Source organism: Volvox carteri, assembly GCF_000143455.1.
Source record: "Volvox carteri f. nagariensis unplaced genomic scaffold VOLCAscaffold_24, whole genome shotgun sequence".
Lineage (NCBI taxonomy): Eukaryota > Viridiplantae > Chlorophyta > Chlorophyceae > Chlamydomonadales > Volvocaceae > Volvox > Volvox carteri.
Window position 1 is genome coordinate 451,712 of NW_003307567.1, and position 27,301 is coordinate 479,012.

General features: G+C 55.8%; 4 protein-coding genes across 4 annotated transcripts in view; 3 read left to right on the plus strand and 1 right to left on the minus strand.

Moving 5' to 3' along the window:
* The window catches only part of VOLCADRAFT_117846 (uncharacterized protein), a gene marked incomplete at both ends in the record, with an annotated part of 18,019 nt that extends 10,890 nt beyond the window's left edge, over positions 1–7,129 (plus strand). The window contains 12 exons of the mRNA XM_002951453.1: positions 752–866; positions 1,609–1,742; positions 2,152–2,300; positions 2,879–3,020; positions 3,197–3,280; positions 3,511–3,597; positions 4,046–4,372; positions 4,728–4,890; positions 5,125–5,630; positions 5,685–5,840; positions 6,389–6,505; positions 7,022–7,129. Of these exons, the coding sequence (XP_002951499.1) occupies positions 752–866; positions 1,609–1,742; positions 2,152–2,300; positions 2,879–3,020; positions 3,197–3,280; positions 3,511–3,597; positions 4,046–4,372; positions 4,728–4,890; positions 5,125–5,630; positions 5,685–5,840; positions 6,389–6,505; positions 7,022–7,129 (2,088 nt within the window). The remainder of the gene's footprint in view (positions 1–751; positions 867–1,608; positions 1,743–2,151; positions 2,301–2,878; positions 3,021–3,196; positions 3,281–3,510; positions 3,598–4,045; positions 4,373–4,727; positions 4,891–5,124; positions 5,631–5,684; positions 5,841–6,388; positions 6,506–7,021) is intronic.
* A 4,423-nt stretch (positions 7,130–11,552) lies between these two features.
* VOLCADRAFT_92059 (uncharacterized protein) lies at positions 11,553–14,451 on the plus strand (the record flags this gene model as incomplete). Its single annotated transcript, XM_002951454.1, has 4 exons — positions 11,553–11,600; positions 12,468–12,512; positions 13,208–13,332; positions 14,232–14,451. The coding sequence occupies 4 exons, from the start codon at positions 11,553–11,555 to the stop codon at positions 14,449–14,451; spliced, it is 438 nt and encodes a 145-aa protein (XP_002951500.1).
* Positions 14,452–15,924: 1,473 nt separating this feature from the next.
* Positions 15,925–19,435, minus strand: VOLCADRAFT_92060 (uncharacterized protein; the record flags this gene model as incomplete). Its single annotated transcript, XM_002951543.1, has 4 exons — positions 15,925–16,140; positions 16,490–16,636; positions 18,891–19,085; positions 19,400–19,435. The coding sequence occupies 4 exons, from the start codon at positions 19,433–19,435 to the stop codon at positions 15,925–15,927; spliced, it is 594 nt and encodes a 197-aa protein (XP_002951589.1).
* A 381-nt stretch (positions 19,436–19,816) lies between these two features.
* On the plus strand, positions 19,817–24,313 carry VOLCADRAFT_117847 (uncharacterized protein; the record flags this gene model as incomplete). Its single annotated transcript, XM_002951455.1, has 5 exons — positions 19,817–20,212; positions 21,007–21,162; positions 21,898–21,981; positions 22,259–23,731; positions 24,197–24,313. Coding segments are annotated over 5 exons (2,226 nt in total), but the record flags the coding sequence as incomplete, so codon positions are not given.
* Between the last annotated feature and the right edge of the window lie 2,988 nt (positions 24,314–27,301).

Genomic DNA, 27,301 nt, shown 5'->3' on the forward strand with positions numbered 1-27,301 from the left:
GGGGGGGAAGGAGGGGAAGGAGGCATATGGTGTGTGTTTTGACGACGATTCACGGGGGGATTCATTAGTAGAAACCTTCAAGGTGGTGGTGGGTTGGTGGTAAGGGGCTATGGGGTATATATATATCCCGCCTGTGCTTGGTGAGTGGGATTTACGGGTGAGCTGCTGCCAGGTGCGGTGCGGTGTGGTGAGCAGCAGCTACCTGTGTGCGGACCACTGGGGAGAGCTGAGGCCCTCCGTGCGCTAGGAGTGGAGTGGAGTGGGGGCTACAGCTTAGCAGCGCTGCGATGAGGAGGGGAGGACTGCGGCCTCAGCAGCCCCGGTGGCCAGTGTCAGGCCCGGTCAGATACTTGTAACCTACACCCCATACACACACTGTGAGACATAAAACCCATTTCCCCCCCTTCTTCTACTGGTTCCCCGCCACCCCCTCCACACACACCTCGCAAATGCCTACATATATACATATATGCATACAATATACGTACCCACAGCCCTTAGGTCTCGCCGCTCAGTACATTGTTCGTACATACAGCCCCCTCGGCCCCCTCAGGGCCCTTGGGCCCCTCGTCAGGGCTCCAGGTATGTCTGGTATGGGGCCCCCCTCGTACATACACCTATGGAGGTGGTAACGCGGTAACTCCAGAAGGTTTACCACACACACAATACATTTATTTATTTATTTATTTATTTATTTATTTATACTTAGCCCCTACCCACCCGCAACCACCCTCCCTCCCTGTCCCTCCAGGCGTCGTTCGCTAGCCGCATGAGTCACTCCTGCACCCCCAACTGTGCGGCGGTGGTGGTCTCAGTCAACGGGCGCCTCACCATAGCCATGTACGCCAAAAGGAGAATCGAACCTGGTAAAAGGGGGGGGGAGGGTAAAAGGGGGGTTTGCGTGTGTATATGGTTTTGTGTGTATGGGGTGGGGAGGTAAATTCGTGTGTCGGAGGGGGGCGGGGTGGGGGGTGGGGGCCGCGGAACGAGGGAGTAGGTGGGAAGATGGTAAGGTAGTGTGGCCGCTCTAAGAATTGTCGACGTCCAGGAAGCATGCAGTGGTGGTGGTTGGTTGGGGGGGGTGAGCGTCGGGCAAGGCGGGGCGGAGGGCAGTAGGTGTGTGGGGGGTGGGGTGGGGGGGAAATGGTGAGAAGGGGTGTAGAGTAGAGCCGTTAGGTGGGTGGCTGAGAGTGAAGGTTGTGGGAGAGGGGGCATGAAGAAAGGGAAGAAAGGGGTTCGCTATTAAGGCAAACAAAAAACCATGCAAAAAGCCCCACTGCCCACGGCTCCTTCCCTGTCCCTCCTCCATTTCAGACCCCTCAATGATGAAAACACCACAAAAGTGGGTTTGGGTGGTTCAGGAAGGAAGATGGGTCTCTGTGAACGCCGACCCTATGGTCGGTCTTGTTTGCGACGGCGTCGCACCTTCTCAAGCCGCCGATGCCCTCGTCAACCCTCTCCCCCCCCCCTCCTCCCCCCCCTCCTTCCCCCCCTCCTCCACTCTTGCCCTGGCCTCTTGCCCTGGGAGCAGCTTCACACGTTTGTGGTTTGTCTTTCCCCCCTTCCTCCCCCCGCTCCTCCCCCTCCTCGCATTACCTTCAACCCCAGGCGAGGAGCTCACCTTCGACTACAGCAGTGTCACGGAGAGCGAGAAGGAGTACCGGGAGGCGATCTGCCTGTGTGGTAGTAGGAACTGCCGGGGGTCGTACTTGTACTACTCAGGAAGTACGGCATTCACGCAGGTACGTGGAGGGGGAGGAGGAGGAGAAGAGGAATAGGTCTGGACTTCGGCGGGAGGTTCGTTTTTTTCGGGGGCGGGAAGAGAGGGGTACACAGCCGCATGACGATACGGTCTAAGGGAATATATACGTACACAATAACCGAGTAATACCCCGCACAACAACACTTGAACAAATTTTCTCTCGCCACCTTGCGGGGTTTGCTTTCCCTTCCTGACTGCGCATGTATCCCCCTCCCATACGCGCGTACACAAACACACACATACACACACGTGCATATATACACACACATGCAAATATACAGCTCCTCCCTCACAAATGGATGCACTGCACTGCAATGCAGCTCCTCCCTCACTCTTCCTGCCTCCTCCCCCCTGTCCTGACGTACCTGTCTGAATGTCTACCCGTACAGGTCATGGAGCAGCGCCACAACTTCCTCCACCGCCAGACCATATTGCTCCGGGCCTCCACTGAGCCCCTCCTGGAGTCCGACTGGACCCGCCTGAAGAGCCACTCACTGGGGCCCACCAGCCTGGGGGACGGAGGGCCGGGAAACAATAAGTGAGTCTGTGTGTGTGTGTGTGAGTGTGTGTGAGTGTGTGAGTGTGTGAGTGTGTGTGTATGTGAGTGTGTGAGTGTGTGAGTGTATGTGTATGTGTGTGTATGTGTGAGTCTGTGTGTGTGTATGTGAGTGTGTGTGTGAGTGTGTGTGTTGCGTGTAATCCGGTCCAGGGAACTGGCAGGAGGATGGCACACGACGAGGTGGGTGTGGGGGTAAAAGGCGAACCACTGGCGAATGGAGCAGATACCAAAGATAGACGGGTAGTCCAGGGGGGGGAGGGAGGGCAAGGGTAATGGGGGGGAGGGGGGTGTTTGGCCAGAAGACGTGCTTCGCCTTGTCTGGTCGGGCGGGTCTCCCCGCCTCGAGCCCCGACCCACATCCGGCCCCCCATCGCACACCCGGCGGTCCTGCGGGTATTTATCTCCCGCGCCCGTGTTGTACACGTACACCCCCTCACGGCACTCGCTGTCCGGCGGCCATTGACCGTCCGGATCCTTTTTGCCTCATTTGGTGCGTGTTTATGTATATGCATGTGTTTATGTATGTGTGTATGTATGTGTGTTTTGCTGTGTGCTAGGGCCCCCGATTGGCTGGTCAAGTGGGCCGCCCTGGTGCTGGAGTACGTGGAGCTGGAGAAGCGGGAGCTGCCCCAGGTGCTGCTGCAGCTGCCGCCCCAGCTGGGGAGGTACACGTCGGAATCGGCGGCCATTGAGGCGGAGGTGAGTGAGGGGGGGCGTGGGTGTGAGGAGGAGGGGGGGAGGAAGAAGCGAACCACGAGCGAGTGAAGCTGATGCCAAGGAAAGACTGGTGCGCCAGAAGTAAGGAAGGGGTTTAACTGGACGAGGGCGCAATATCCATTGGCCCAACCTCCTGCACCCCTTCTCCCCTCCTTCAGGCCATCGCTCAGAACCGTGTCCAGCAGATTGTCATCACTCTGGACAAGGTAAAGCAAGTACTGCGGCAGCCGGGGCAGCTGCAGGTGAGCAGGAGGAGAGATAACGGGGGGGGGGTAGGGTGGAGAGGGGTGGAGAGGGGTTCAGGGGTTAGAACAAAACACACGTGACCCAAACACGGGGGAGGAGGAGAAAGGGGGGCCCCATCACTCCCACCATCAGACCCCACCCCCTGCCGTATACCTGCCGTAAGGACGGTTTTATTCCCCTCTCCCCCTCTCCCCCTTCCCCCTCCCCTCCAAACACGGTGTTTCAGACGGCGCCCATGCGGCTGTTGTCCGAGTCCGAGGTGGTGGCTCACCTTTGGTCGGGAAGCAACTCCATTGCCAAGAGGGTCCTTAAGGTGGGTTGGGTTGGGCAGGTGAGCAGGTGGGCAGGTGGGGAGGTGGAACGGGGAAGATAAGGAGGGGTGAAAAAAGGCAGCGAAAAAAGGGGGGAAGAGGATAAGGAGAGAGGACTGGAGGGTGAGGGGTTAAAGGAGAGTGTGCGGTTTATTTTCATGTGTATGGGTGTGTCTCCTATCGCGCGATACTCTCTCCCTCTCTAGCCCCCCTTCATGTGTGTGTGTGTTCACATCCTCGGGCTTTGCGTGCCCCTCTTGCACTCGCCCCTACGGTGCCCTTCACAAGGCCGCACCCGCCCTTAGCCCCGGCCTCGTAGCCAGCACGTCGACCTATCCTTAGTCCAAATCTTGACGTCCAATTTTGAAGCCCAATCGGTAGTGCTGAGAAAAGCTACTGCCGGGAAACGTATCTTTGCAGAGCGCCGCGCCGCTTCTCTGCGCTAGCAAGGCCGTCATGCAAAAGCTGTACGGCCTGTGGACACCTGCCGGAGCCGCCGCTGCGGGCCCTAGCGGTCCCACCACTCGCGGCGGTGGCGGCGGCGGCGGCGGCGGGCATGAGAGCGGCGAGGACGATACATCGCCTCAGCCGGTACGTCGCGGCCGTGGCGGCGGCGGCGGTGGCGGCGGCGGTGGCGGCGGAGGTTTTAGCCTGGGTGACGACGAGGAGGCGCGGTTGGCTGCTGTGCTGCCGGACCGTCTGTCGGAGTTCGCTGCGGGTCCTGATGCGGCTCGGGAACCCAAGTTGGCGGCGGTGACTAGGCTGGTGGCGCAGAAGGTGCCGCCGTGTGTGGGTGTGGGTGAGGGGGCGGGGTCACATACATAGTTACATACATGCATGCATGCATTTTTCTTTTTCCCTTGCAGTCCCCTGCTTGGTAAGGTGGTCCTTTGCCGCGTGGTCCGGTATCTCAACCCCATGCCGCCATCCCCCCAGCTGGCATCATGGCATGATGCCAGTGGCATGATGCCAGTGGCATGATGCCAGTGGCATGCTCTCCTCCCCTTTTTCCCATGTCTGAGCGGCTTCTCCTGCCCAGATGCCATCTGTGCAGGTCGTTACATGTACGCATATGCACCGCGTATGTATGTGCGTGTGTATGTGCGTGTGTGTTTTGCTTCTTCCCCGCTAGGTCAGCACGGCGGATCAGGCCCGGGAGAAGATCCTGGAACTGGAGAAGTTGCTCCGAAGCCAGGATGTGCAGGATGGAGCGCCACATCACACGGCGGTGGCTGATATGCTGCACATGTACGGCAAGACCTTGACGTGGTTTACGGCAGAGCGTGGCTACAAAGGTGAGCCATGTACTTGGAGGTCACGGTCATGGTTTGTAGAGTTACAGGGCTTTTCACCGGGAAAAAAGGACATCATCATAATTTTTTACAACATGCTTACGCTGGTTGTGCAAGATTTCTTTTGTGTTGTTCGTCTGGCTTTGTGGTGGAGGGTTGAGAACGTTTGTTTGCTGTCTGTTGCTGCTGCTAAAGCTATGGCTATTTGTACGGCTGCGTGTACGGCAACTGCTGCAGGCTTTGCCTCTCCGCCCATTGAGCTGCATGAGGAGATGGTGAAGTTGCACCGAGTCAAACTGGCGGCGGCGGGCCGTGGTGCCGGCGGCGGCGGCGGCGGTGGTCGCGGACGCCGGGTCGGCGGCGGCCGCGGCGGGGGTCGACGCAGCAGCGGCGGCGGCGGCGGTGAGTCCTCGCCGGTGTACGGCCCTGCGGGTTGCGGCAGCTCGGACGAGGAGGAGGACGAGCCGGAGACGGACTCGGACGATTCGGATCGTGGGGGAAAAAGCGGTGGCAAGGCTCGCGGTGGCCGAGGCGGCGGCGGCGGCAAGGGCGGGCGCGGGGCAGGACGCGGCAGTGGACGCCGTTCCACCGCCACGGCTACACGAGGCGCTGCCGTGGCCGCCACCGGTGCCGGCGGCGGTGGTGACGACGGCGCCGGCTCGCCGTCGCCTCCGATTCCGCCGGACGCGGAGCCCGGCGCCGCTGAGCCCGACGCGGCCGCCGCCACCGCTGCGGCGGCACCGGTTCGTCGCTCCGGCGGCTCCGTTCGCCTGGCGGACCCGTCCGTGTTGTCGAAGCGCTACGGGCCCTGGTTCATGTGGGGTCAACTGTCCGGGTGGTACAAACAGACGGTGTACGACCCGACGGCGTCGCTGTCTGCGGAGCGGCGGGGTACCCTGTCGCTACCTGACGTGGAGAGCTGCTACGGGGCTCGTGCCAAGTACACGTTCAAGGTACCTGGGAAGCGTTGCGGATCGTTGGGTCCTTGTTTTTTGTTGGGGGAAAAGGGAATCAGGCGCTGCTGCTGCTGCTGCTGCTGCTGCTGCTGATGATGATGATGATGATGGTGCCGCTTGCAGTTGACCTAATGGGATCTATCATATTTTTATTTCCTGCTATATACTCACACACCAATAACCCCATTGCTGATGCTGATGCCAACAGTCATTGATAAAGAAAGCCAACTGCCTACGTTCAAAAGCACCACCAGTTTTCGGAGTTCGTTTTGCCGGGGGGGAGTGGGCGGGTGATCCCGATGGGGGAGGATGGGGAGGGAAGCGGCTCGGGAAAGTGGGGAACGGGGCAGGCATTTATGTGTGTAGGTATATATGTATGTATGTGTGTGTATGTGTGTGTTTGCTTAACCTCCGCGGGATAACACCTCACCCCAGACCCGGCACCAGTTACACTGCCTACCAGTTAGGCTGATGCCGGCCCCTTACCCCCCGCCTTTATGTCTGTCTGTCTGTCTGTCTGTCTGTCTGTCTGTCTGCCTGCCTAGGACCGTGCTGCCGTGCTGCGCCACCTGGAGCAGTGTCCAGATGCCCAGTGGAAGACCTCGCTGCCATTTGGGTTTCGTAACGACGCCAAGATTTACGGCAGCCCCATGTTCGACCAGGTAACATGTTCAAATGTCTGTGCGTCTGTGCGCGCGTGTATGTGTGTGGGTGTGGGTGCTTTTTGGGGCCCCGGGCGCGTGGGAAAAGGGAGGAATGAGGAACTGGAGAGGCAGCTTTCTGTTGTTTCACCTATTCAATGTAGGGTGGGGGGTTGATGAGAGGGTGGGGGAGGGGCTTCACAGGATTCCCTGCTGCTTAGGGATTTATGAAGGAGAGGAGAAAACAACAGCTTCGGGGAGGAGATTCGGAACCCCAACGTTTACCGATAATACGCCAGGCATGGGGTCCTCGGCCGGGGGAGGAGGTAAGATGGAGGTGCTCTTGGCCCGCCTGCCACCTTTTTACTAAACCTACTGCTCTTCCCATTTTGCTGCTCTGCCTTTTCGACCGTCGACTGCTTCCCATTTGACTGCCTATTTGTCAGTGTTCCATTGCGGATGAGAACCCGCACCCACACCCGTCCGTCCCTCGCCCTGCTCACCACCCCGGCTCCCCCGGTCCTCGAATCCTCGAAGGTGTATTTGGAGGCCATTGGCAGGTCGGACCTGAACCCCATGCCGGGTGTGCTGGCCCACCTTAAGGCCGTCAAAACACCCCTCAACCCATCCAAGGCGGGACGATGACACATCCACAGCAAAACACATCCTCGGAGGGGGGGGAGAAGGAGGGGGAAAAAGGGGGGAAAAAGGGCATGAAACCCGAGAAAGCCCGAAGTCCCGCCAGGGAGGAAGGCGATTGGTGAAGCACCCTTGGGGGAGAAGGGCGAGGGGGGGGGGAAAGGGAGAGTAGGGTGCGAGGCAGGGCAATGGTATGTAGCACGAGCAGCAAAGAGACACACGTCCAAAGCCGCGAGCTGTGACCCTAGGAGTGAGGGAAGGATGGGAGGGGGGGCGGGGGAGCGGAGGGCGGAGAGGCGGGTCCTGCCGGGGGCGACGCAGGGGCCTCCTACCCCCTTCATGTCGGGCGGGGGGGGGCGGTAGCGCATGCTGCATTTGGTGGCCGTTGGACATCACCAACACAACCACGCGGCGGCAGCGGCGGCGGCGGCGGCGACGCTTTTCGTATTTTTCGCCTTCCTTGCGCAAGTCATATGGCAATGCCGTTGTATTTCCATGGCAATGTTTGCTCCTTTCTTTTTTTAACTATTTTCGGGGTCGCAGAATCGAAATTTGTTCAAGTGCTGGCCCAATTACCAGATCTTAAGTAGAAAACTAGAAATGTAGACGGGAGGAGAAGGGACAGCGCACTTGTCGCAAGTGTGTGGTTGCGAATAATGATTTGGTGTCCCGATAGTGTGTGGGTTGTCAGGAAAGGTATACACCATTGGAGAACAGCACGGGGGGTGTTGTTCCCATGAGGTCCAAATCGGCGAGCGACAGAACTGTGTTTTTTGTTTTAAAACTAAAGGGAACGCGGGAATGTAGATGAGTGGTTGCGCGGGTAAGTCGGCCGCCGGTGTTCGTGCTGGCGCTGCGGGCGGTGACGGTGGTCTGCTGCTGCTGGTGCTGCTGCTGCGGTGGGTCGGATGTATACGTTTTTTTCGTGAACTGCGGACAGGATACGGGGAAGGGAGGGGGGCGAATGCGAGAACGAGGACGGGTAGGAAAGGAGCGAGGAGCAGGTGATGGTGTCGGTAGGTAAAGGGAACGCGGGAAAGGAAGAAAAGAGGAAACACAGGACGCGCGATCGCATACGCATATCTCGCGCGGCTATACACACATATGCGCTCTGTGGTTTTTCCATCGTCGTCCTGGATGTGGAGGGTTATGACGGAGGATGGTGACGGTTGCGTCGCTGGCGGTTCTCGCGGTGTACGGTGTCGTATAGTTGGTCTGGAGTCATTCCGAAAAGTCGAAAAGCCCTTGGAGGGCGCTACGGGCTTGTCGAGGTGGTGCGAAGCTCAGTTCTGTAGGTCCTACCAAAGCAGACTTATGCAGCCTGGGACAGAACGTAAGAGGCTTCGATATGAGTGGCAGGCGACGACGTGAACTGAAAACTGGGGGTGGGGTGTCGGCGAATATGGGACATGGGTCCTGAGATTTAGGTTATGCGAAGGAAGGTTTGGGTAGAAAGACCGTGGATTTGCAAGGATTCCCTAGGGGTTATGGTGCTGGGCGCAGCATTATCTGCGTTTTTGGGGTGAGGCTTGAAGGTAGTCGTTCAGAGGACATGACACCCTTGTCATTCCCTTTAGGGGATGATGATGACAAGCCGTTAGGGTAAGGGGGTCAGCACACTGAGCAAGGTCAGGGTAGAGTGACCTGGGGAGGGCGAGTCATTCCTTAATTGTAGTTTCACCTATCCTTCCGTGGGTAGAATTTACCGAATGGCGAGAATTTCCAGACGTGGTCGCTGTGGCCAAGGTTTGCGATGCGGCCTGTGCAGTACTTGCTCCGTGGCGGCATGGTGACCAGCTACAGCTTTTATGTGTATGTTGGTGAGAATTGTGAAGGAACTTATGCTTATGGAGAAGAACATAACATGGGAGAAAGGGTGGCGACGTGTGGGGATTTGGAAGTCCGCCGACGAGGCTATGTTTCCGTCAACCTAGAGTTCCGTCAAAAAAATCTTTCTCTATTTTACTCTAGCGTTGCATATTAAGTGGAATGGCAAGGGTAACAAGATTACAGCGTTTGCTGTAATCAAGCTCGGCAATTAACGTAGCGAGTTATGAAGATAGTTGTTGTATTTGATACTTATCGACTTGTATAGGAAGGTTATACATAATTCTTAGGCATACCGTTGGTACGGATGACCGTTGGCCCAGTGAGCCAAGGGCTGCCGCTCAGCACGTTGAAGTTTCTCCGAGACCGTACGGCAGATTGTCACTACATATTCAGCAAGTAACCAGAAAATACCTCTCCCAAATTGAACAAGTTGTCCCTGCCGCCACCTTAGCAAGTATCAGCCTGCATAGTCTTGGGTGCAAGGGAAGGTTGACATATCTCTCGCACCGTGTTGCTGATGTGAGGTATCCCTTCGTACTTGCAGGGGCTTGCTGGAGGCGATCCTTTGGGTGCCTGGAAAGCGCTTAGTCGATGGGAGAGGTAGAGGGCTAAAGAGAGCTTGTTGCGAGGAGCTGGCGCCTTTGTGCCGTGCCGTGCTGATGCGGCCATATAGTATGCGTCTAAATGCCACCAGTCTCAACGCTTGAGAATTGAGGGTCCTCGGCAGAGAGGATGACAAGCTGTTGAGATAGATCCTGAGGGCCACGGAATGCTCGTGAGAAAGATGGCAGGATTTATAATATGGTTGTGGGAGCGATGATTGGAAGAACCCAGTTGCCGGCCTTGGCGGCTGGCATGGACCTGTTCGAAAGCCCCGTGGCTTGAGCAACGTCGGGAGCCTGCCATAATGTGGTAAGATTCTGGCATTCTTTATTTAATTATCTTTCCTGTTGTTTACAAAGTCAATTCTATTTCGCAGTTCGGCTCTCACGTCGCTCCGCTCTCGTCATGAGACGTGAGTTCAGAGCTGCGCGGCTGTTATGGTTCACAATAATGCAGCCATACGCTGGCAAGGGGTCTCCCAGATTTCCCATGAAAGACCTTGCCGGACGTCTCTATGACCAGGTGAGGCAACAACCCTTGTTGTTACAGGCGTTATGCACATAGCTTGCTTTTGCGTGATAAATTATGTTCACGATCACTAATCCAGGAGACATGTGTGGATGTTACAGTGTACATGACCGTGGCTAAGGTGTCTACTCCTGACCCAACCCAATTTTGTTGTCCACGCGCAAATTTCCGCAGACGGTCAACGAGCATATGATGTGGATTTAGACGGCGGCGTTGCGCAGCCCAACTTGCTTGGCCTCTACCTACTTTAGCTCATCGGTGAGAACGATTACGCGTGATTCGGTCTGGGTACGGAGGTCTCGAGACGCAAGTCAGGTCCGAACCATGCGCGTTGAGCCCCTTGGGTAGAGAACCACTAGAGAACATTTGCTAAAAACGGCAGTTGCTCTATGCGCAGGTCATGCATGTCCACCTATCTGCTCCCTTTCCTGTCTATGGCTCGTCCAATATATGTATCTGCCTCACTTTGCAGGTCCCCTTCTTACTCTCCATCTCTGTGCAGCTCCTTAGCCGTCCTGTCCGCTCCTGCCTTTTTCGTTCCCTTCAGGTCTGCTCGCGAGTATGGCAAGTTGCTTGTGTTTGGCGTGTATTGTTGAGGGCTCGACGGAGCTGCAGCCTCCACGACGTACCCAAGAGTTGTCGGGGACTGAGGCGCAGAGCTTGGAGAGAGCACTTACTGCTATCGGCCGACCCTCCAGCCTGATTTAAGACTGTCGACCATCGCGTTTATCTGCCTTACCTGACGGAGCCTGCAAGCTATCTTAGGATAGGTTGTGGGGTGATCGGGCGATGGAATTAAGTAAAGGTTGCTGGTGATGTGGTGTCGTAGCAAGGGAATGAATTTATGTGCGCTGGGGAGCCGTCCCGTTGTGAGGAGCTTCACCGTTAGCGACACTCGGCCGGAGGGTGGTACCCCCGGATGTATGTATGTACGTATGTATGTGGTCTGTGGACGCACCTCGGAAGGGCGTCACGGACATCCTCGGTCTGTGGGTTATTATCCCACCGGATCCATTTGTTTGGAGTGTGGGCAGTGCCGTGTTTGGTGCCCCAGATATCCCAATATCCTGGTCTGTGGCCGGTCCCTTATGTTCAGGGTTCATCTGGTGTACCAGTGCCTGCCTGGATCTGTGTTTTTAAGCATGGCCAGGAATCCAATTCCTGCGGGCCCCTCCTGAATGCGGGTTACGAGCGTGTAGGCTTGCTGCTAGGCTATGGGGGCTATGAGAAGCATTCAGCCCCTTCTGCATGCGTTCCTGGACAGCTTGAGACTGCTTCTGCACTAGGTTCCGTCGTGGCGCTATCCACTGAGGCATAATGGCAAAATTAAACACGCTGGCGCTTGGATTCGAAATACGCACAGTGCACATGAGCGTCTCGTGCCGGTGTGGGGGATAAAAAAGCAGCTGCATTCCGGATTTAACCTATATCCTTTGTTGTGGGGTCGGTTGTGCGGCGCTTCTGTTGCATGTCTTGTCCCCGCCAGTTGGCGTCCGCAGTTGGCTGTCGCTACCAGGTGGGTCTATGGACAGTCCGCTTTACCCGCTTGCCTGCCAATTAACTTTTGCTCTGTTTTGTCCACCAAGCCGAACTATGTGACGCGCCTTTTTGGATTGCTGCTGGTGGAATGCCGGTGTATAGAAAGGGTTGATGCTGTCGAGGATTTTACCCCGGGTTTCTGTTTGCCTGCTTTCCTGAAATCCTGGCGCTGGCCATGTTGGCTCGGCTGCTTTTGGATGATTTTATGTCCTGCGAGTTCCTCCGTGTCGCTGTGTGCCGTTGTCGGTCACTGCGTGTGTTAGAGGTGCCGCCTCCTTTTGAAGGTGATAATGAAGGTTTGCGGGTTTTACCGTCCCCTGAATCGCAAATAGTCTTTTTATGCGAATGTGTTTGAGCCTATAGGGCTTCTCGCATTTCGGACGAGTCGCTTATGCGCCGTCACACCGAAAGAGGGCCCCCTTCCTGTTGTCGATAATCGATGACGTTGGGGTCCAGAATGAATTTCCTGAGGCTTCAGCCAACCCGACGCCTAGTGGCTGTCGGGGATGTGCTGAGTCATACCGAATGCCTCTCCGCCGGCATGTGTTTGTACTTCCGCCCGATTGTCGATGGGGTCCTGTGTCGGATTGTCGGGTCTTGTGAGCTCTGGAACATTCCTCGTCACATGCGTCTCGCTTGATCTTTTGATGGCAACGGCGCTATGTTCATAGTTCAGGTTCCACTTGCCGCCGCCGCCGCCGCCGCCGCCACCACCGTCTTTGTCGCGTCCCCTGTCATGTACACACGGAAGGCGTAGGTTGTTGTGAGAGGAGGGGCTGATGCTGCTGTCGTCTCCTCCGCCGTCGAGTCCACCTGGCATGCAATCGTGCGGCTGTGGCCCCAGGCCGCCGTTGCTACAGGATCCGCGGTGGCGATGCTCTTCATGGCAGTAAGTCCCTCCTGCCCAGCTTACTATTCGAGCTGCCGTTCACTGGTGGATGCACATGGCGACGTCTGCGTGGCCTGGTGGCTGCTGCGGCGGCGTTGTTTGGAATCTTTCATACGTCTACTTTCCGAGAGCTTACCAAGATTTGACACGAGTACCAGGTGGGCCTGCTTGCTTTCGGGTTGCTTTGGATTGGGGGATGGACAGGGCAAGGAACCGATTTGGCAATTGACATGACTGGGTCGGCCAAGATTGCTGAGGTGTTACTGTGTTCTGTTCTGTCCGGGAAAAGTATTACGCGTCCATCCCTTTGGTTCCCCCCTAGCAGCAATTGCCTTGCGCATCGGGGTCTTCTGGGCTTCGCTCGCAGGACAACAAACACTTCAGATGATGTCCCCTCTTTGTATGTATGTATGTGCTCTTCTTGCTGCGTGCGTCCAACATCCCTCCCTGTCCTGTCACGCACATACACATGTCCCTCAGGATGATGGGCCTTTGCCGTGCTTCTGATTTCCTCGTGCGGCGAGGGCCCTGATACGTCGTCTGAAGACTGCAGTTTTCCTTGATAATCACGTCCACAGTGGCTTGTCACCGGCCGAGGCCAGTGAGAGCCCGGTCCGGGGTATTGGCCACGGTCAGCGGTGTGTCGCAACTCAGTTGCGTCCGCCGCTGTGTTCTTGCCGTCTGAGCCCGGCCAGCCTCACCGCAAATGGCGGTGTTTGGGCATTGATTGGTTTGAGGGCGAGTGCTATGTATCTCGAAATGCGAGGACCTGCTCGGAGAGTCACCTGATGCTGCTCGGCTTCATTGAAGAGCGGCTAGGGTGGGTAGATACTGAGAGTGTGCGGGGGGGGGTTTGGCAAGAGGGCGCCTGGGTTGCGCCGGGTCAGGGATCTTAGGGTTTGTAGCATGGGTGGGCGTTCTAAGTATGATTGGGCATGAGAGTGGATAGTGGTTCGGGGGTCACAGGGTAAGATGTAGGCATGGGCTGAAACGTAAATGTGACGACTAGACAGGGGATCTTGTGTGCAAAGACCGCAGCAGGGATAATGGTTGCAAGGGTGGCGGCAGCGGCAGTCCAGTGATGATCAGCCAAGTAGCAATGCTTGGTCTGAACAGAGGTTTTTGAGCAGCTAGTTACTAGAGCGCTCCACAGCATCCGCTGATTGCGTCAGGTAAGCTCAACAGTAAGTTTGGCCTGGATAGGCTGTTAATGTTGTCCAGCTGAAGACGGCAGCTGTCGCCTGGAGGTAAGCTTTTGCACGTTGCAATTCTTGTCGCCGTGCTAACAACGTTTCTAAACCGCAGGGGGGATTAGTCTGTGCGCGTTTGGTTGCACAAAATGAAATAGGTGGACATTGGGATGTTGGTCTAACATATGCTGCGGGGAGCAGCTGGTAGAAGTGCTCCTGGGCTTCTGGTAGAAGTGACGGTGGAGGCGGCGGGCGGTCAAATGTATCCGTTTGATAGCCCAGCCCAGATAAATATGATAAATGTAAGACTTAAGTACTTTGCCATTCGAACATTTTCCCCACCGCTCTAGTGTCCTCTCGACAACAGCCACATTGGTCACTAGGTAAGACATATCTCAGTTTACACTGATAGTGAACGTTTGTCACACAGTTCGTTTAGGGAAACAACTACAGGGTGTCAGAATGTGCGAGAATGTCGGTATCGATTCAGGAAATACATAGTGCAGTCTGTCGTTTGGATGTCGCCAAGGCCAAAGGGCCATGAGGCTCTGGCGAAAGGATGTCAGGGAGACATGTCGAGTGAGGTCGGAGTAATACATACTAATGGAACGTACATATGCTTGCGGCTCGGTGTTGGTGTCGATGTCCACCCGCCGTCGATGTGCACCATTGCGTACTTCATCATTCACATGATGATAACCTCGATGTTTGTTGAGATGGAAAGATCGGCGCTGTCCATAGAAAAATAGCTCCTTGATTATCTCTTCTTGATTATCTCTTCTCTTCTAAATTATTAAAAAGAATTCAAGCTTTTGGCTGTTGAAGGATTTAGTAATTAAGAAAAGTTGACAACTACAGCAAGATAGCGGTACAAATTTGTGCTGATATTTTAGAAGAGGCTTTTAAATAAAAAATTAGCTTACTCATTCATATATCTCACGTAACCTAAATACGCCATTCACGTCGATTACGGCTTTTGCCTGTAGCTTACCGGCTTATGTAATAATCTGTGTCCGTTATAATGTGGTGTATACATGACTACCTTGGACGAGCCAGCACCCTACTGTTTTTCTTATTTCTTACACAGTATTCTAAAGAAGACCGCCGATGTGCCCTTGGGTGGGGCACTGGCGGCGTAAGGCGCTCAACTGGGGGTCGATTACATGTTCCTAGAGTGCAATCATGATTGGCCGGCGGCTGGCAGCAGAAACAGCAGCAACAACAAGCTTACGAAGAACGGCCCAGATAAAAATAATTATTTCAGCCACGTGATATTGCTCCACCGTACGGGTTACATGTACACAAGCCATGTTCACCTGACTGTTGTACGGCGGATGATGTGTTGTTGTAGGTATACAGGAATTCACGGCAGTGACACCTGGTTTGACCCCCTCCGGGCTTCATGCGGTGGGTTCGAGCCCCACAGAAATCCATTCATGCCACGCGGCGGTAACCACCCGCGGTGTGACGGAGGTTCGTACACTGTGACGACCACAGCGACCGGGGAATTTCCGAATGGAGCTTTCCTAACCAATACAAGTCGAAAATCAGTTGTTAGTTAATCCCTGTCCACCAGCGCAGAGCAGTTATACCCAGACAATGTTGTGTCATACCAGCACTATGCAGTAGCACAACCGCAATGCAGTCGTACACGCTCCGTGCAGTCGTACGGCGGCGCAACAGAATAAGAAAGAGGCACACTCGTTTTTCTCCCTCCGTATGCAGGGCTCGTCCTTTCCATGCCACCCATCCACCCATCCATCCTGTCAACCAGCCGACGACGAATAACAGAGACTGTCAATAGGCACGCGTTCAGGTCTAGCAACCGAAAACGCCCCCAGGACCGATCCCCATCCTAGGACCGCATCCTTGCTGTCGTTTCGACAAAGCAGACACATCGGTCAGCGGAACGATAACACGGAAGCACAACGTCATCAGTGTTCAATATCATTCCGCTGCTCACAAGTGCAGCTCTTTCAGATTTGATATCGCTACACACACACACACACACACATAATTGCAATCTCCTCCTACGTCTCAATTACACCACCAAACAAATCACTTCACTTCACTGCAACTATAATACTGCTGCTGCTGCTCTCCCTGCTATAGCTATACAAGTTGTTACAAGTTCCGCACGAATGCAAGGTTGTCCGTCAACGCCAGGGGGCCCAAAAACAAAGCAATGGCTATAACACAGCTATAACACCACACCACTTTTCCTACTGCTGTTGCTGCCTCGCCGTCTGGTGCTTCTGCTGCTTCTCCAGCGCCTCCGTCTCCTTCTGAATGGCCCTTAGTCTCCCCAACAGCTGGGCCTTACCTTGGTTTGGGGGCTGCCGCTCCACATCCGCAGCCATACGGCCCAGAGCGGAAGCGAACCAGCGATCATTCATGGACAACGTGCTCAGCAGGTCCGACCCGCCCGAGATGTACAGCTGTATGCACGTGCATACATGTACATGCATACATACATACGTACATACATAGGAAGGGTGACATGGAGCGATGTTGGGAAGGATGGGTGGACGGCTGGACAGTGGTAAGTGAGGGGGCACATGTGAGTCACAGGTAGGTGAAAGGAGAGACATACAGTAAGAAAGTTACGACAAGCTTGCTTTACCAGAACATGAATCAACCACCCCACAAGTACGACTAGGAGTATGAATGCGAGTATGCGTGTGGATAGAAGTAACAAACATGAACCCCTGAACACAACATACAAAGCGCAAACATGCAAACACACAAACATCCAGTTCCACACCCACACCCACACCCACACCACACCTGCTTCCTCTCCGCCTCAGTTTCCGCGCGGATGAGGTCGTTCAGGAGCTGCAGTTCCGGTCTCAGGCTCGATTGCTTCACCTTCCACGCGGCTGTGAGGGCTCGCTCCAAGCGGTCGGCCACGTCAGCATTGCCGTCCTTGCGCGCCTGCAGTGGTGGTGAGTCGGATAGCGGTTGGGGGAGGAGGAGGTAGATGAGACGTGAGAGGAGGTAGGATGAGACATCTTGCGGTGGTGCAGAATATTAAGGATATATACGGAGGAGGAGGAGGAGGCAGGTAAACAAGGAACGGCGCTGAGAGAGCGGCCACCGATGAGGTTGCCCCCTCATCACCCTCGGATATGATTATGATTACTGGATGGGGCCCAAACCGGGATCCAAAGAAAGGAATGTTTTTCCACGTTTTTGGAGTGGTCTGTTTTTGGTCGTTTCGAAGCTGTTTTGTTGTTTGACAAAAGTTTGGCTTCAGTGCATTTGGTGGTTTATGGATATGGTGTTGACAATATGAAGGGTGGGGCAGCACCGGCGTTAGGGGATATGCCAGGGGGGGACGTGCTAGGGGTTTCATAGAGGACATGCCAGCAAGCGGCGACCAGCACCCGGGGGAGCTCCCCTCTGGCAATGCAGTAAGTAGCTTTTCCGTTTGCAAGCGGCGAGCGAGGGAGAGACACGGAGAGAGAGAGAGCAGGAGAGAGAGAGCAGGAGAGAGAGAGAGGGGGAGAGAAAGGGAGAGAAAGGGAGGGGGGAGGTAGAGAGAGAGAGAGAGAGAGGGGGGGGGCCCGGATAATGCCCCGCTGCTGCTGCTGCAGAGGGGAGCCTTCAACATACATACTTTTGTCCTTACACATATACACATCATTGGAATCGGGATTGCATCACGCACGAGGAAGAAGCGCAAATTGCGAGTGCAGGCGGGGGGAAAGCCATCGAGAATTCAAAAATGGAAGGGGAATGTCCTGGAGGGAGGGAGGGAGGGAGGGACCGGTGGCCAAGAGCTCCCGTGGAGAGCTCTTGATGCATAGAGGTACGGCTTGGGATTGGGTAGATCTTGTTGCGAATGCTCGCCGTGTCCGGAGCCCCCAGGAGGGCACCCCTATACCACTGCGCTCTCGCCTCTCCAACCCCCTTGACCCTGCGTTGCCCCCTTCCTCTTCCCCCTTTCGCTCCGCGGGAACAAGAGAACTGAGGCCGCCCGTAGCTTCCCTCTAGCACCCCTTTCCTCTGCCCGCCCGATATGCCATCCGATCAACCACCTAGCCATTTGGCATCAAATAGTGGATCAATACCTCCAACCGCAAACCCCACTAGCTAAATCTCTGTGCACCTATCGTAAATGGCAGGAATGTATGGATGCTATTGGCGCTCTTTTAGCTGATATCCCAGCGAATTGGAGACAGGCGGCTAGTCTTTTGTTGCCGCTGAGTGTAAAATCTAGGGAAGCGATGGTGCCCTCCATCGAGTCGGTTACCCAAACCCTAGTGTCGAGGCTTGGTTGGAGATGGGGTGTAGGGCCTCCAATCAGATTCCAACATTTATCCGCTAAAATAGCGACTAATATGCAACTTTCACCTTTTTCGATGGCTCGCCGTGTGGCCCATACCCTCTTCATCAAAGAGGCGACGGGCTCTTCTGAGATATTGGATGAAGCTATTCTTCTTTTGCAACGGACATTCCATCGTTTATGGTTTCATTTACGGTGGGAAAATTAACAAAAAGAGGTTTGGTGGCGTCTCGCGGTTGATGGGGTGCCTATGTTAGGAAATTCCCATCTTAGGATGTCGCGGCCAACAATATGTGGTTATCCAGTAGATTCAGTGGGAGGTGTATCCCCTCGCTGTCATCATTTCTGGGCCTGTCCGGTGGCACAGGCAGTAGCAGATCAACTTACTCTTTCAATAGGATTGCCAGTCTCAAGGGAGCAACTTTGGCTTGTCCAAGCCCCACAATCAGTGCAACAATGTGTTTGGGATGTTGTGGCTCTTGCTGCGATGTCAGCCATGGAGCATGGGAGACGTTATATGGCTGCAAACATGAAAACCAACCCGGCACTGTTACCTGGCCCTTCCCTTACGGAAGAAGCCATTTGTCAAGTTATTGTTGACTTTTGGGGCCGCATTCAGGGTTTCGCAGCTTTGGGAATTCCACGGAAAGGTTGGGATTCTGTTGGCGCACATCACCCCTTCTTGAGAATTATATCAGGCAAATTGCTGTGCTCACGGGAGCGGTTACCGATGAGCGGTTAATTATCTGAGGTGATGGTCTCTATTGGTATATTAGTCTCTACTGCAGTGCACGGCCAGCTGGCCCGATGGCTCTACTCTTCGGGAGTCTGGAGCCCACTGTAACCACACCACACCACCTAGCCAAAGCCGGCCCCCGCCCGCCCGCCCGCCCGCCCTACCAGGGTGAGGTAGGCTGAGCCGGTCATGAAGAAGTCCTCGTTTAGTCCCTCTAAGCTTTGACGGGCGACTCCGGTGGGGTCGGACGATTCGAGCAGGCGGGCCAACAGGGCGGTGGAGCGCTGCTGGGAGATGCGCGCCCCATCCAGTCGGGAAAATTGTGCATCAGTTTTTGCATCTTGTGGAGGTGGAGAGGACTTGGACGCGGCGCAGATGGGAATGGAGATGGAGGTGGTGATGGGCGTAAAGAAGGTATGGCGGCTGCGGAGGAGTGCGGCACGTTGATTGTTATTGATCCTTCTGTTGTTGCCGAGCCGCATCACGTCAGGTGCCCCTGCATGGGGAAGGATGCAAGGACGACATTTGGTTTCGTTCCGTTCAGTTGTCTGAACAGTAAAAATATTTCGGAAAGACATATTGCATGCAAAATTTATTCCTATAAAGAGCATCAAATAGAGTACCAAAGGGCGGACAATGCCAATTCACCAGAGTTGCATGAACGTTGACACACCGGGACGCAATTTTGCCGACTGTAGCGGCTCGACATAGCATCGCCTCAGCAGCATCGCTAACGTCCTCTAGAAATTTTGGGATTTTATGTGCCAATCATAGGGTAGACTGCCTAAAAGCTGTCAGCCAGCATGAACGAACCGGAGTACGACACGTATTGCCTCTTTTGTGACGGGAATCACATTGTTCTACAAACCCTATTGCTCCTTCTAATCCGCAAGCCAAATACCGGAAGCAGTATTGGTTATGAAACGATGTGTTCTTGACTAACAACATGGATACTGACCTCGAAAGATACGACCGGTATGCTGCCAGTGGACAGAGTGGAGTTTGTAACAGTGGCCAACTGGGGTTTGCCGCACTACATCTATCTGAGCGGGCTTGCTCCAATGGACCTGACTGGACTGCTCTGCCGGAGGGAGTTTTCCTTTATATCAGTCGTTTCCTGGATCCTCACACAATCAGCAATGCTCGAGCGGTTTGCAGGCCTTGGCGGAGGGCGTTTAGCCTGAACGTCCACACCGCACGGTTAGAAATCCGCGAGCATAGGGCAGCGCAAGCTCGGACCTTCATGCGGGCGTTTGTCCGGGCGTTTCCTTATACAACAAAACTCGTGCTAGACATAACATTTCGTCGAACCGCGCGCGAGAAAATCCAGACCGCGCTCGAGGAGCACTTCCTGGCGCTGCAGGACTTTGGTCTCCAGGTGCTGCAGCTGAACCTGGATCTTAATTCTTTTAACGAACGAAAGATCAAGCTCCTGGATGTTTCCTTGCTGGCATCTTGGGGCCATCTGACACGGCTCGTCCTGCAGGTAGGCCCTGGGCGGTACGCCCCGCCGTGCTCTCGCGCGAAAGAGGAAGGAATCACAAAACTTCACTCCCAGGAACCCACCTGCAGCCTCGTCATTCTGACACATAAACCAGCACACGCCCAACAGAATCAAAGCCCTGGTCGTCTCACGGTTTCCTATTTTGTACTTTCAGACCTCGCGAGAGCGGGAATAAGTTGAAGTTGGTGGTGTCATTTGAAGTTTGGAGCAGGGGTGCAGTGCAGCAACACGGCACCAAAGCAAGCAGCAGCTGCATGCCGTCGCCACGTCAGCATACACACCGTCACCATCTTACAACCCACGCCGACCAACAAGCAAGGCCCAGCAACCCCCCGTTTCAACATCACCTGATTACCAGCCCCTTCCTACCGCATGACCACACACATCCCGGAGCTCCCCTGTCTTCCTAGGTGGACCTGCGATCTGGGTTCTTTCCATTCGCTCGTCCATTTGCGAATTCTGTACGGGGCATGTACTGGGACCTGACCCTTCTTCCGCTGTTTACATGCGTATACGCGTGTGTATTGTATATGCGTTGTCCCTTTCGCGTAGTTATGGTGGTGTGTATGTATGTATGTATGGGTGGGTGGGTGGGTGGGTGGGTGGGCTTATGATTTGCATCTCCTCAAATGGATTATTCCCTCATCATGAGGATACATGCATACGTACATACATACGCCCCTAACCACTTAGCATCCCACAATCGCCGCGCGGCCATCACTTCTGTTTCTGTCCCTCTCTCTCCACGTATGTGGCCCCCCCACACACACGCAAAGGAATCCGGGTGGCGGTCCCAGCAGCTGCGAGTGGACGCCAACACCGTCTTCTCCAGCCTGCCTGCCCTCCAGGAGCTGTCCGTGGTGTGCAAATACTCGGGTCATGTGAAGGCCAAGTGGTGGAGACCGCCGCCGCCATCTAACCATCAACACAAGGTGCCGACGGCACTAGGGAAGGAGCGGCGGGGAGCGGCGGCAGCGGCAGCAGCGGCGGGGACGAGACGCATTCCAACGTGGCCGCCGGCAGCTGCCGCCGCCCCGAGCCGCAACCACGGCGGCGGTGCTGTTAGCGGCAGCACCAGCACCAGCAGCATTGGCATAAACGGCGGCGGCAGCGGCGGTGCTGCTGGGTCCGGTATGTTGTTGTCGGGCCCTATGGGGGCTGCTGGGGGCCCCCCGTTGGCGGATCCGCACCCCAGTAACGAGACGGCGGCGGCGGGGGTCGCCGGAGGGTCACGAGAGCTCGGATGTCTCCCATGTGACCGGAGACCGGAGCGGTGGCCTCTAGAGCAGTGGCCTCCAGGATTTGCGGCAGTCTTGGTTTCAGGGGGGGACGGAGGTGATGCGGCCATGGATGGTGTCGCAGCAGCCGCAGCTGCTACGAACTCTGTTGCTCCGGTGACACAGCCGCCACCACCATCCGCACCGGGCGCTTGTCAGTTTCAGAGTTTAGGGGGAATAGGGGGAAATCAACCAATGATGGTGGGTCATGCTGCCGACGCTACAGCTGCGTCGGTAGCGGTTGCAGCAGCATCCGCAGCCCTACATGAAGGTGATGGGGTGGGGGTGGGTGGAGGGCTGCTGGCGCCGTCAACGATGGCACCGATGGGCTTTGGGGCTGGTGCCGTGGTGGCACCGTTGCCGGTTGCCGTACGGCCGTTGGTGACTCAGCATTTGCGGTGTCAGCTTACGCAGAATCAGAGCATGTCGGGAGAGCTACAGAAGGCGCTTAAGAGGATCACGCCGGCCTTGCAGGTGCGCGTGTTTTTTGTGTGTGTTTTGGAGGGTCGAGAAAGAGAAGTGACGGGCACAACGGTGGACAAGCACGGACAAGACGGGAGGGACGCTGTTGTTGTTGTTGTCACTCTGTCATTTTCCATCACATGCATTTTGGAACGTCTGCATTATTTTTTCCAATACCGTCATTTTTTCCCTTTTCCCCTACCCCCTACCCTATCCTTCACACCTACTTCCCCTCTCCTCCCTATCCCTCTCTCGGGTCTGTCTGCCAACACACCCCCACGGCCCGCAGCAACACGTCTCCGCACTTACCTTTGAAATCGTGGAGGAGACCTACCCTGAGCCCTCCCGCTGCGCCACCCCCCTGGAGCTTTCCGCCCTCCCTGGACTCAAATCCCTGACCGTACTGTCCGGCGCCGAAGACGCCCTCTCCCACTCCAAACTCGACCTCGTGGGGGCGACCGGTCTGGAGACCTTGGTGCTGTTCGACGTCTCGTGCGGGTGTTGGTGCTACAAGAAACCCGGGCACGGCATTCCGCCGCGGCTGCTGTCGGCGCCGCCGGCGTACTTGCGGAGCCTGACGGTGGTCGGTTTTGTCGTTGATCAGTGTCAGAACCTGCACGCGCTGTCGTTGCTAACCAGCCTGGAGGAGCTGCGGTTAGAGCAGCCGGACCCGGATTGCTTGGCGGCGGTGGCGGGAGAGCTGCTGCTGACGTGGCTGCCGTCGAATCTTAGAAGCTTGAAGCTTCATTCCGTGGTGCTGCCGCCGTGCGGGGTGCCGTCGTCATCCGTGGCGGCGGCGGAGGCCGCGATGGCGGGAGGGGCGGCGGGGCCGGCGGCGGCGGGGCTGCCGACGGGCTGGTTCGGCGGCGCAGGGTGCGGCATGGACACGGCGGCCACAGCCGGCGGCGAATGCAGCAGCAGCAGCAACAGCAACAACGCTTCGCAGCTCTTGTACGGCGTGGCACCCGTGGCGCCGCTGCCTCAGCTTCGTGAGTTGTACCTGTCCAAGTGCAAGGTCCCCACCCTGGGGCTGCTGGGGGTGTGCTCGCAGCTGACGGCGCTGGGGGTCATCAACTGCCTCAGCAGCAGCGGCATGATGCCGGCCGCCGCCGCCATGCCGGCGTTACGGTCCCTTGCCGTGATATATACTTTGCCACCGGAGCAGGAATACGGCAGTGGCGGAGTAGTTCTGTCCGGCATGATGCCGCCGCCAGCCTTCGCCGCCGCCGCCGCCGCTGCCGTCGCCGGCCCATTTGGGGCGGCGGCGCCTGCCGCCAGCACGGCGGCTGCCAGAGGTGGCGGCGGCGGCGCCGCTGCCGCGGTTCCGATCACGGTTGCTTCCACCGCCGCTGCAGACTTCGGCGGCGGCGGCGGCAGTATCTTGGCTTGGTCCGGCGCTACCGCGGCGGCGACGACGGCAATGCCGGCCGCCATGCCTCAGCAGCAGCAGCACGTGCCGGGGCTGCTACTGCCGCCAGTCGTATGGGGCAGCGACGAGCAGGTGGCGGCGGTGGCTGGGTGTCGTACAGTCACGTCTCTGGAGCTAATCCTTCCTCGCGGCACCGCCGGCGCCGCCGCCGTGGCGTCTCTGGCGTCGTTGACGGACCTCTTGGAGCTGGATGTCGCATTACCTTGCGGGCTGAGCTGCTGCATGATGGGCCTGGCAAGACTCGGAAGGAGCAGCGGCGGGCGGCTGCGGCGGTTGACGTTGTGGGTCGACGGTCGTACATGCGTTAATCGGGAAAATGCACGACAGCTGCAGGTCTGGCGGTGTGTGTGTGTGTGGGGGGGGGGAAGGCAACGGGACGTTGGGGATTTTTTTTCTATTTGATGTCCTGTATAATTTGCATGTTTTACATAATAGGCGTTTAAAGCAGACATTTTATAATGTTATAATAGAACTACTCTTATGTTGTAATACAATTTACGCGTTGTTTACGCGTAGTGGTTGACTTCTTTGCAGCGACTGGTAACTTTGGAGCTTGGGCGATGTATGGTTGAGGGTAGATCGGCAGCAGCAGTGGCAGTGGCAGCAGCAGCAGTGGCAGCAGCATTTTCTCTCTTTCCTCTCTTCTTGGCTTCTCTCCCTCCCCCCCCCGGCCGGTGAATACATTTGGTGGGTTGGCATCTCCAAATCCTCCCCCAGTCGTGCCGCCGCCTCAGATTCCCTTTTAACGCGCCCCGTTCCCCTCACCTCACCCCCTCACCCCTCCACGCACACAAATAGGCACTTCAACGCAGTCTGCAAACCCGCATGCCGGACACGGCGGTGGAGTGGGCGGGAGCGGAGTCCCGACAGGGCAGCTGGACGCGGCTTGAGGCCAGGGTATTCAACCCACACTGACAATCTGACACCCCCTCTGAACTCGTCTTGAAGCAGCAGACCGACGGACAGACAGACAGAAACGCATTCCAGTTATACGAGTGGAGCAGACCATTAGAATCACTATATATATATACGGAGTGGGCCTTATAGAAAGACGAAAAAGTGGTTTGAAGAGGTTAGGGAGTACCGGCGTGATGCTGTGTAATGGGGGGGGAGACTGGGCAGTGGAGCACGTGGAGGGGGGTTAAGGCACGTGTTTGTGTGGTTGTGTAGTGCTATGTGTCGGAAAGGGGGGAGCTGTTGGGGGAGTGAACGTCGACGAAACGGGCGAGGCTTGTGCTGAGCGCGGGGGTTGTTGAGGAGGACGTGGGTGTGCGTGTGTACGGGGGGAGGGTAAAGTGCGGTGGGCTTTAGGAGGGGAGGGGAGGAGGAGGATGGGGAGGGGTGTCTGTCCGGGAATTAGGGGTTTGGGGCGGTGTTCACATGACATGACATGACGGGGTGCCTTTAGGGCGAATTGACTGCCGTACATCGTAAGCTCCGAAACTGGGACCACCGAACCCCCCCGGCAGCTTTCCTGAATTCTACCCTCCTGCCGCTGCTGCTGCTGCTGCCGCTGCTCGTGTGCAGTTCACATCACCACTTTCACGATGGGGATGGTAATGTCAAACTTCATGACGCTCGTCGCGCTGTGTGGGACAAAGTCAGCTGTTTTTGCGTATGTGTGTCGGAGAGGGGGAGGGGTAAGAGGTGGTGTGTATGTATGTACGTACGTATGCATGTATTTATGTCCTCAAGAAGGATTTCGCCTCCTGCTGTATCCACCCTTTGATTTGGTTCTCTTTCACTGCTTCGACGAAGTACCCGAACCCCACCTCTACAGAGATCTTGACTGCACAATTGGTTTGCGTTCCAAAGTCGTCCTCCCCGCGAGTCTGGAAAACAATTTTTCCATCTTTGTTTTTCTCTCACCTCCCGAGTAACAGCCATGGTATCCTCTTACCTTCTTTTGGGAGTTCGTCGTCCTTTCCTTGGTTTGCTTGTGTTTATGCGTTTTTTTGTGCTCATGGAGCTTTCCCCTCCCCACTGTCAATATTACTGAACAACATCTTTCAACACTGCTCGGGGGCTCGGGAACAGTGTCACGGTTTCTCACCCTCCCCCTCCTCCTCGACGATGTATTCGCTCCTCCCCCGCCTTCCCCCGTCAAGTCGGGCGCTTGATGTGAATCGTGACTGAAGCGCAGTGCCATAGAATGCAGTACATTGTAGTACAAAGAAAAATTCCACTTTAGTAAATCGCCTCCCTTGTGATGCGGGGGTTATGCGGGTAAATTGGTTGGCTTGTTGGGGTCAAGAGGTGCGTGTCTGTGTGTGTGTGTTAATATCTGCCTGTATGTATGTATGTATGTGCGTGGGACGCGGTAGGTCGGCTCCCTCATGGACTCACTCGCAGGTGTTTGTGTGTGTGTGTGTGTGTGTGTGTGTGGAGGGGGGGAGGGGGGGAGGTTGGCGGTAAGGTACCAGCCGAGGGATGTTCCGGACGTTCAGACTTCCTTACTGGTCCGCAGTACCTGACGACTCGTCTTGCCGTGTCTTCTTCCAGAGCATTGCAGTGCAATCTGGGGGCCGCTGAGTCAGTGAGGTGCACACGGGGAGGTCTTTAGCTCGGCACGGTGTTCACACCTCGACAGTGTTGATGCGCGACACATGCTCCACGACAGGTTAAAGGCTTCAACATAATAGATATATAAACATTTTTGACTTGGGTGATGTGCAGCGGTTTTGTTACCACCCACCCAAACACCCACCCCGGCTTCTAAGCTCTCTGTATAGCTTAGTGGGCAGGCTGGCGGTTGGTTTGTTAGTTGTTGGGGGGTTTGAGGTTAGTTCAACGGGTGGTTGGGGCATGCGGCCAGCTAACACCGTGCTAGTGCTTTGTTCGCATCGCAGCTGTAGACGCAATGCGGACAGGCGGAGTGGGCGTCGGCAGCGTGGTCGGCTGGTTTCGGAGCGGCATTGCTTTGCGCCGTCGTCACATGTTGAGCAATGTCGTATGAGGACTGATAAAGACGCGTTTTGAGCTTCTTTTCACTGCTGTCTTCGAGCCTTCTTTTGTGATTTGAAAAGCCAGCTGTTTTTACTCTCTCTATTTCCTCTCGTGCACATTGAGCCCTTAAATAGTGTGGTAATATCAATGACAACAGGTTTACTACGGAAGGAAGCGTCTCCCGCCCGAGGGGCTGAAAGGGCTACCCCTGGAGTTTCATGAGCATGCCCTCGAACATGTTCGCCACTGTACACATATATACATACATACATTACGTAAACTGCGGCTACGTAATTACATATGACCCAAAAGCGCGACTTACATAAAACTGTATTCATAACTTAGTTTACAAACTGAAACGCTACTCACCATTAGCAAACCTTCCTTCCACTCTCCGGTTAAAATCTGCCGCGCACGCGCAATCAATCACCACCATCATCGGCATCGGTCACAGAATGTGGTGAAGTGAATTTCGCTAGAATTTTAAAGTACCACGTACGACTGTTTGTACTTCACCGTACATTCTTTGTCGTATATGTACAGTCTGCCCATATGTAACGCGAGGAGACCAACATCATACTGTATATAGCCCGCCCAGCGGCGACCTCTTACAACACCACCAAGTAGATTACTCTACGGGGGATGAAGGCCATAAAGGACTTGGTGTTCCTTTATGAAAGGGCAACTATGTCTTGCGACGAAAGGCATCGGATCGGTTAGCATGGAGGGCTGCAGGAGGGTACATTGCAACCACCACCGCCACCATCAACTCCCACGGACAGAACAACAAAGCACGGTGCCGTGTACGGCATTTCGTCAACGGCATCTACGTCCTCGTCCTGGCAAACAAGGGTGGGCGTTACAACAAAGACGAAACGAAACCCTCGCATGTGTACGGCATCTGTATATCCCTGTTCCCAAGAGAACTGCAGATTTGCCGTACCCTTCTGCATGCGT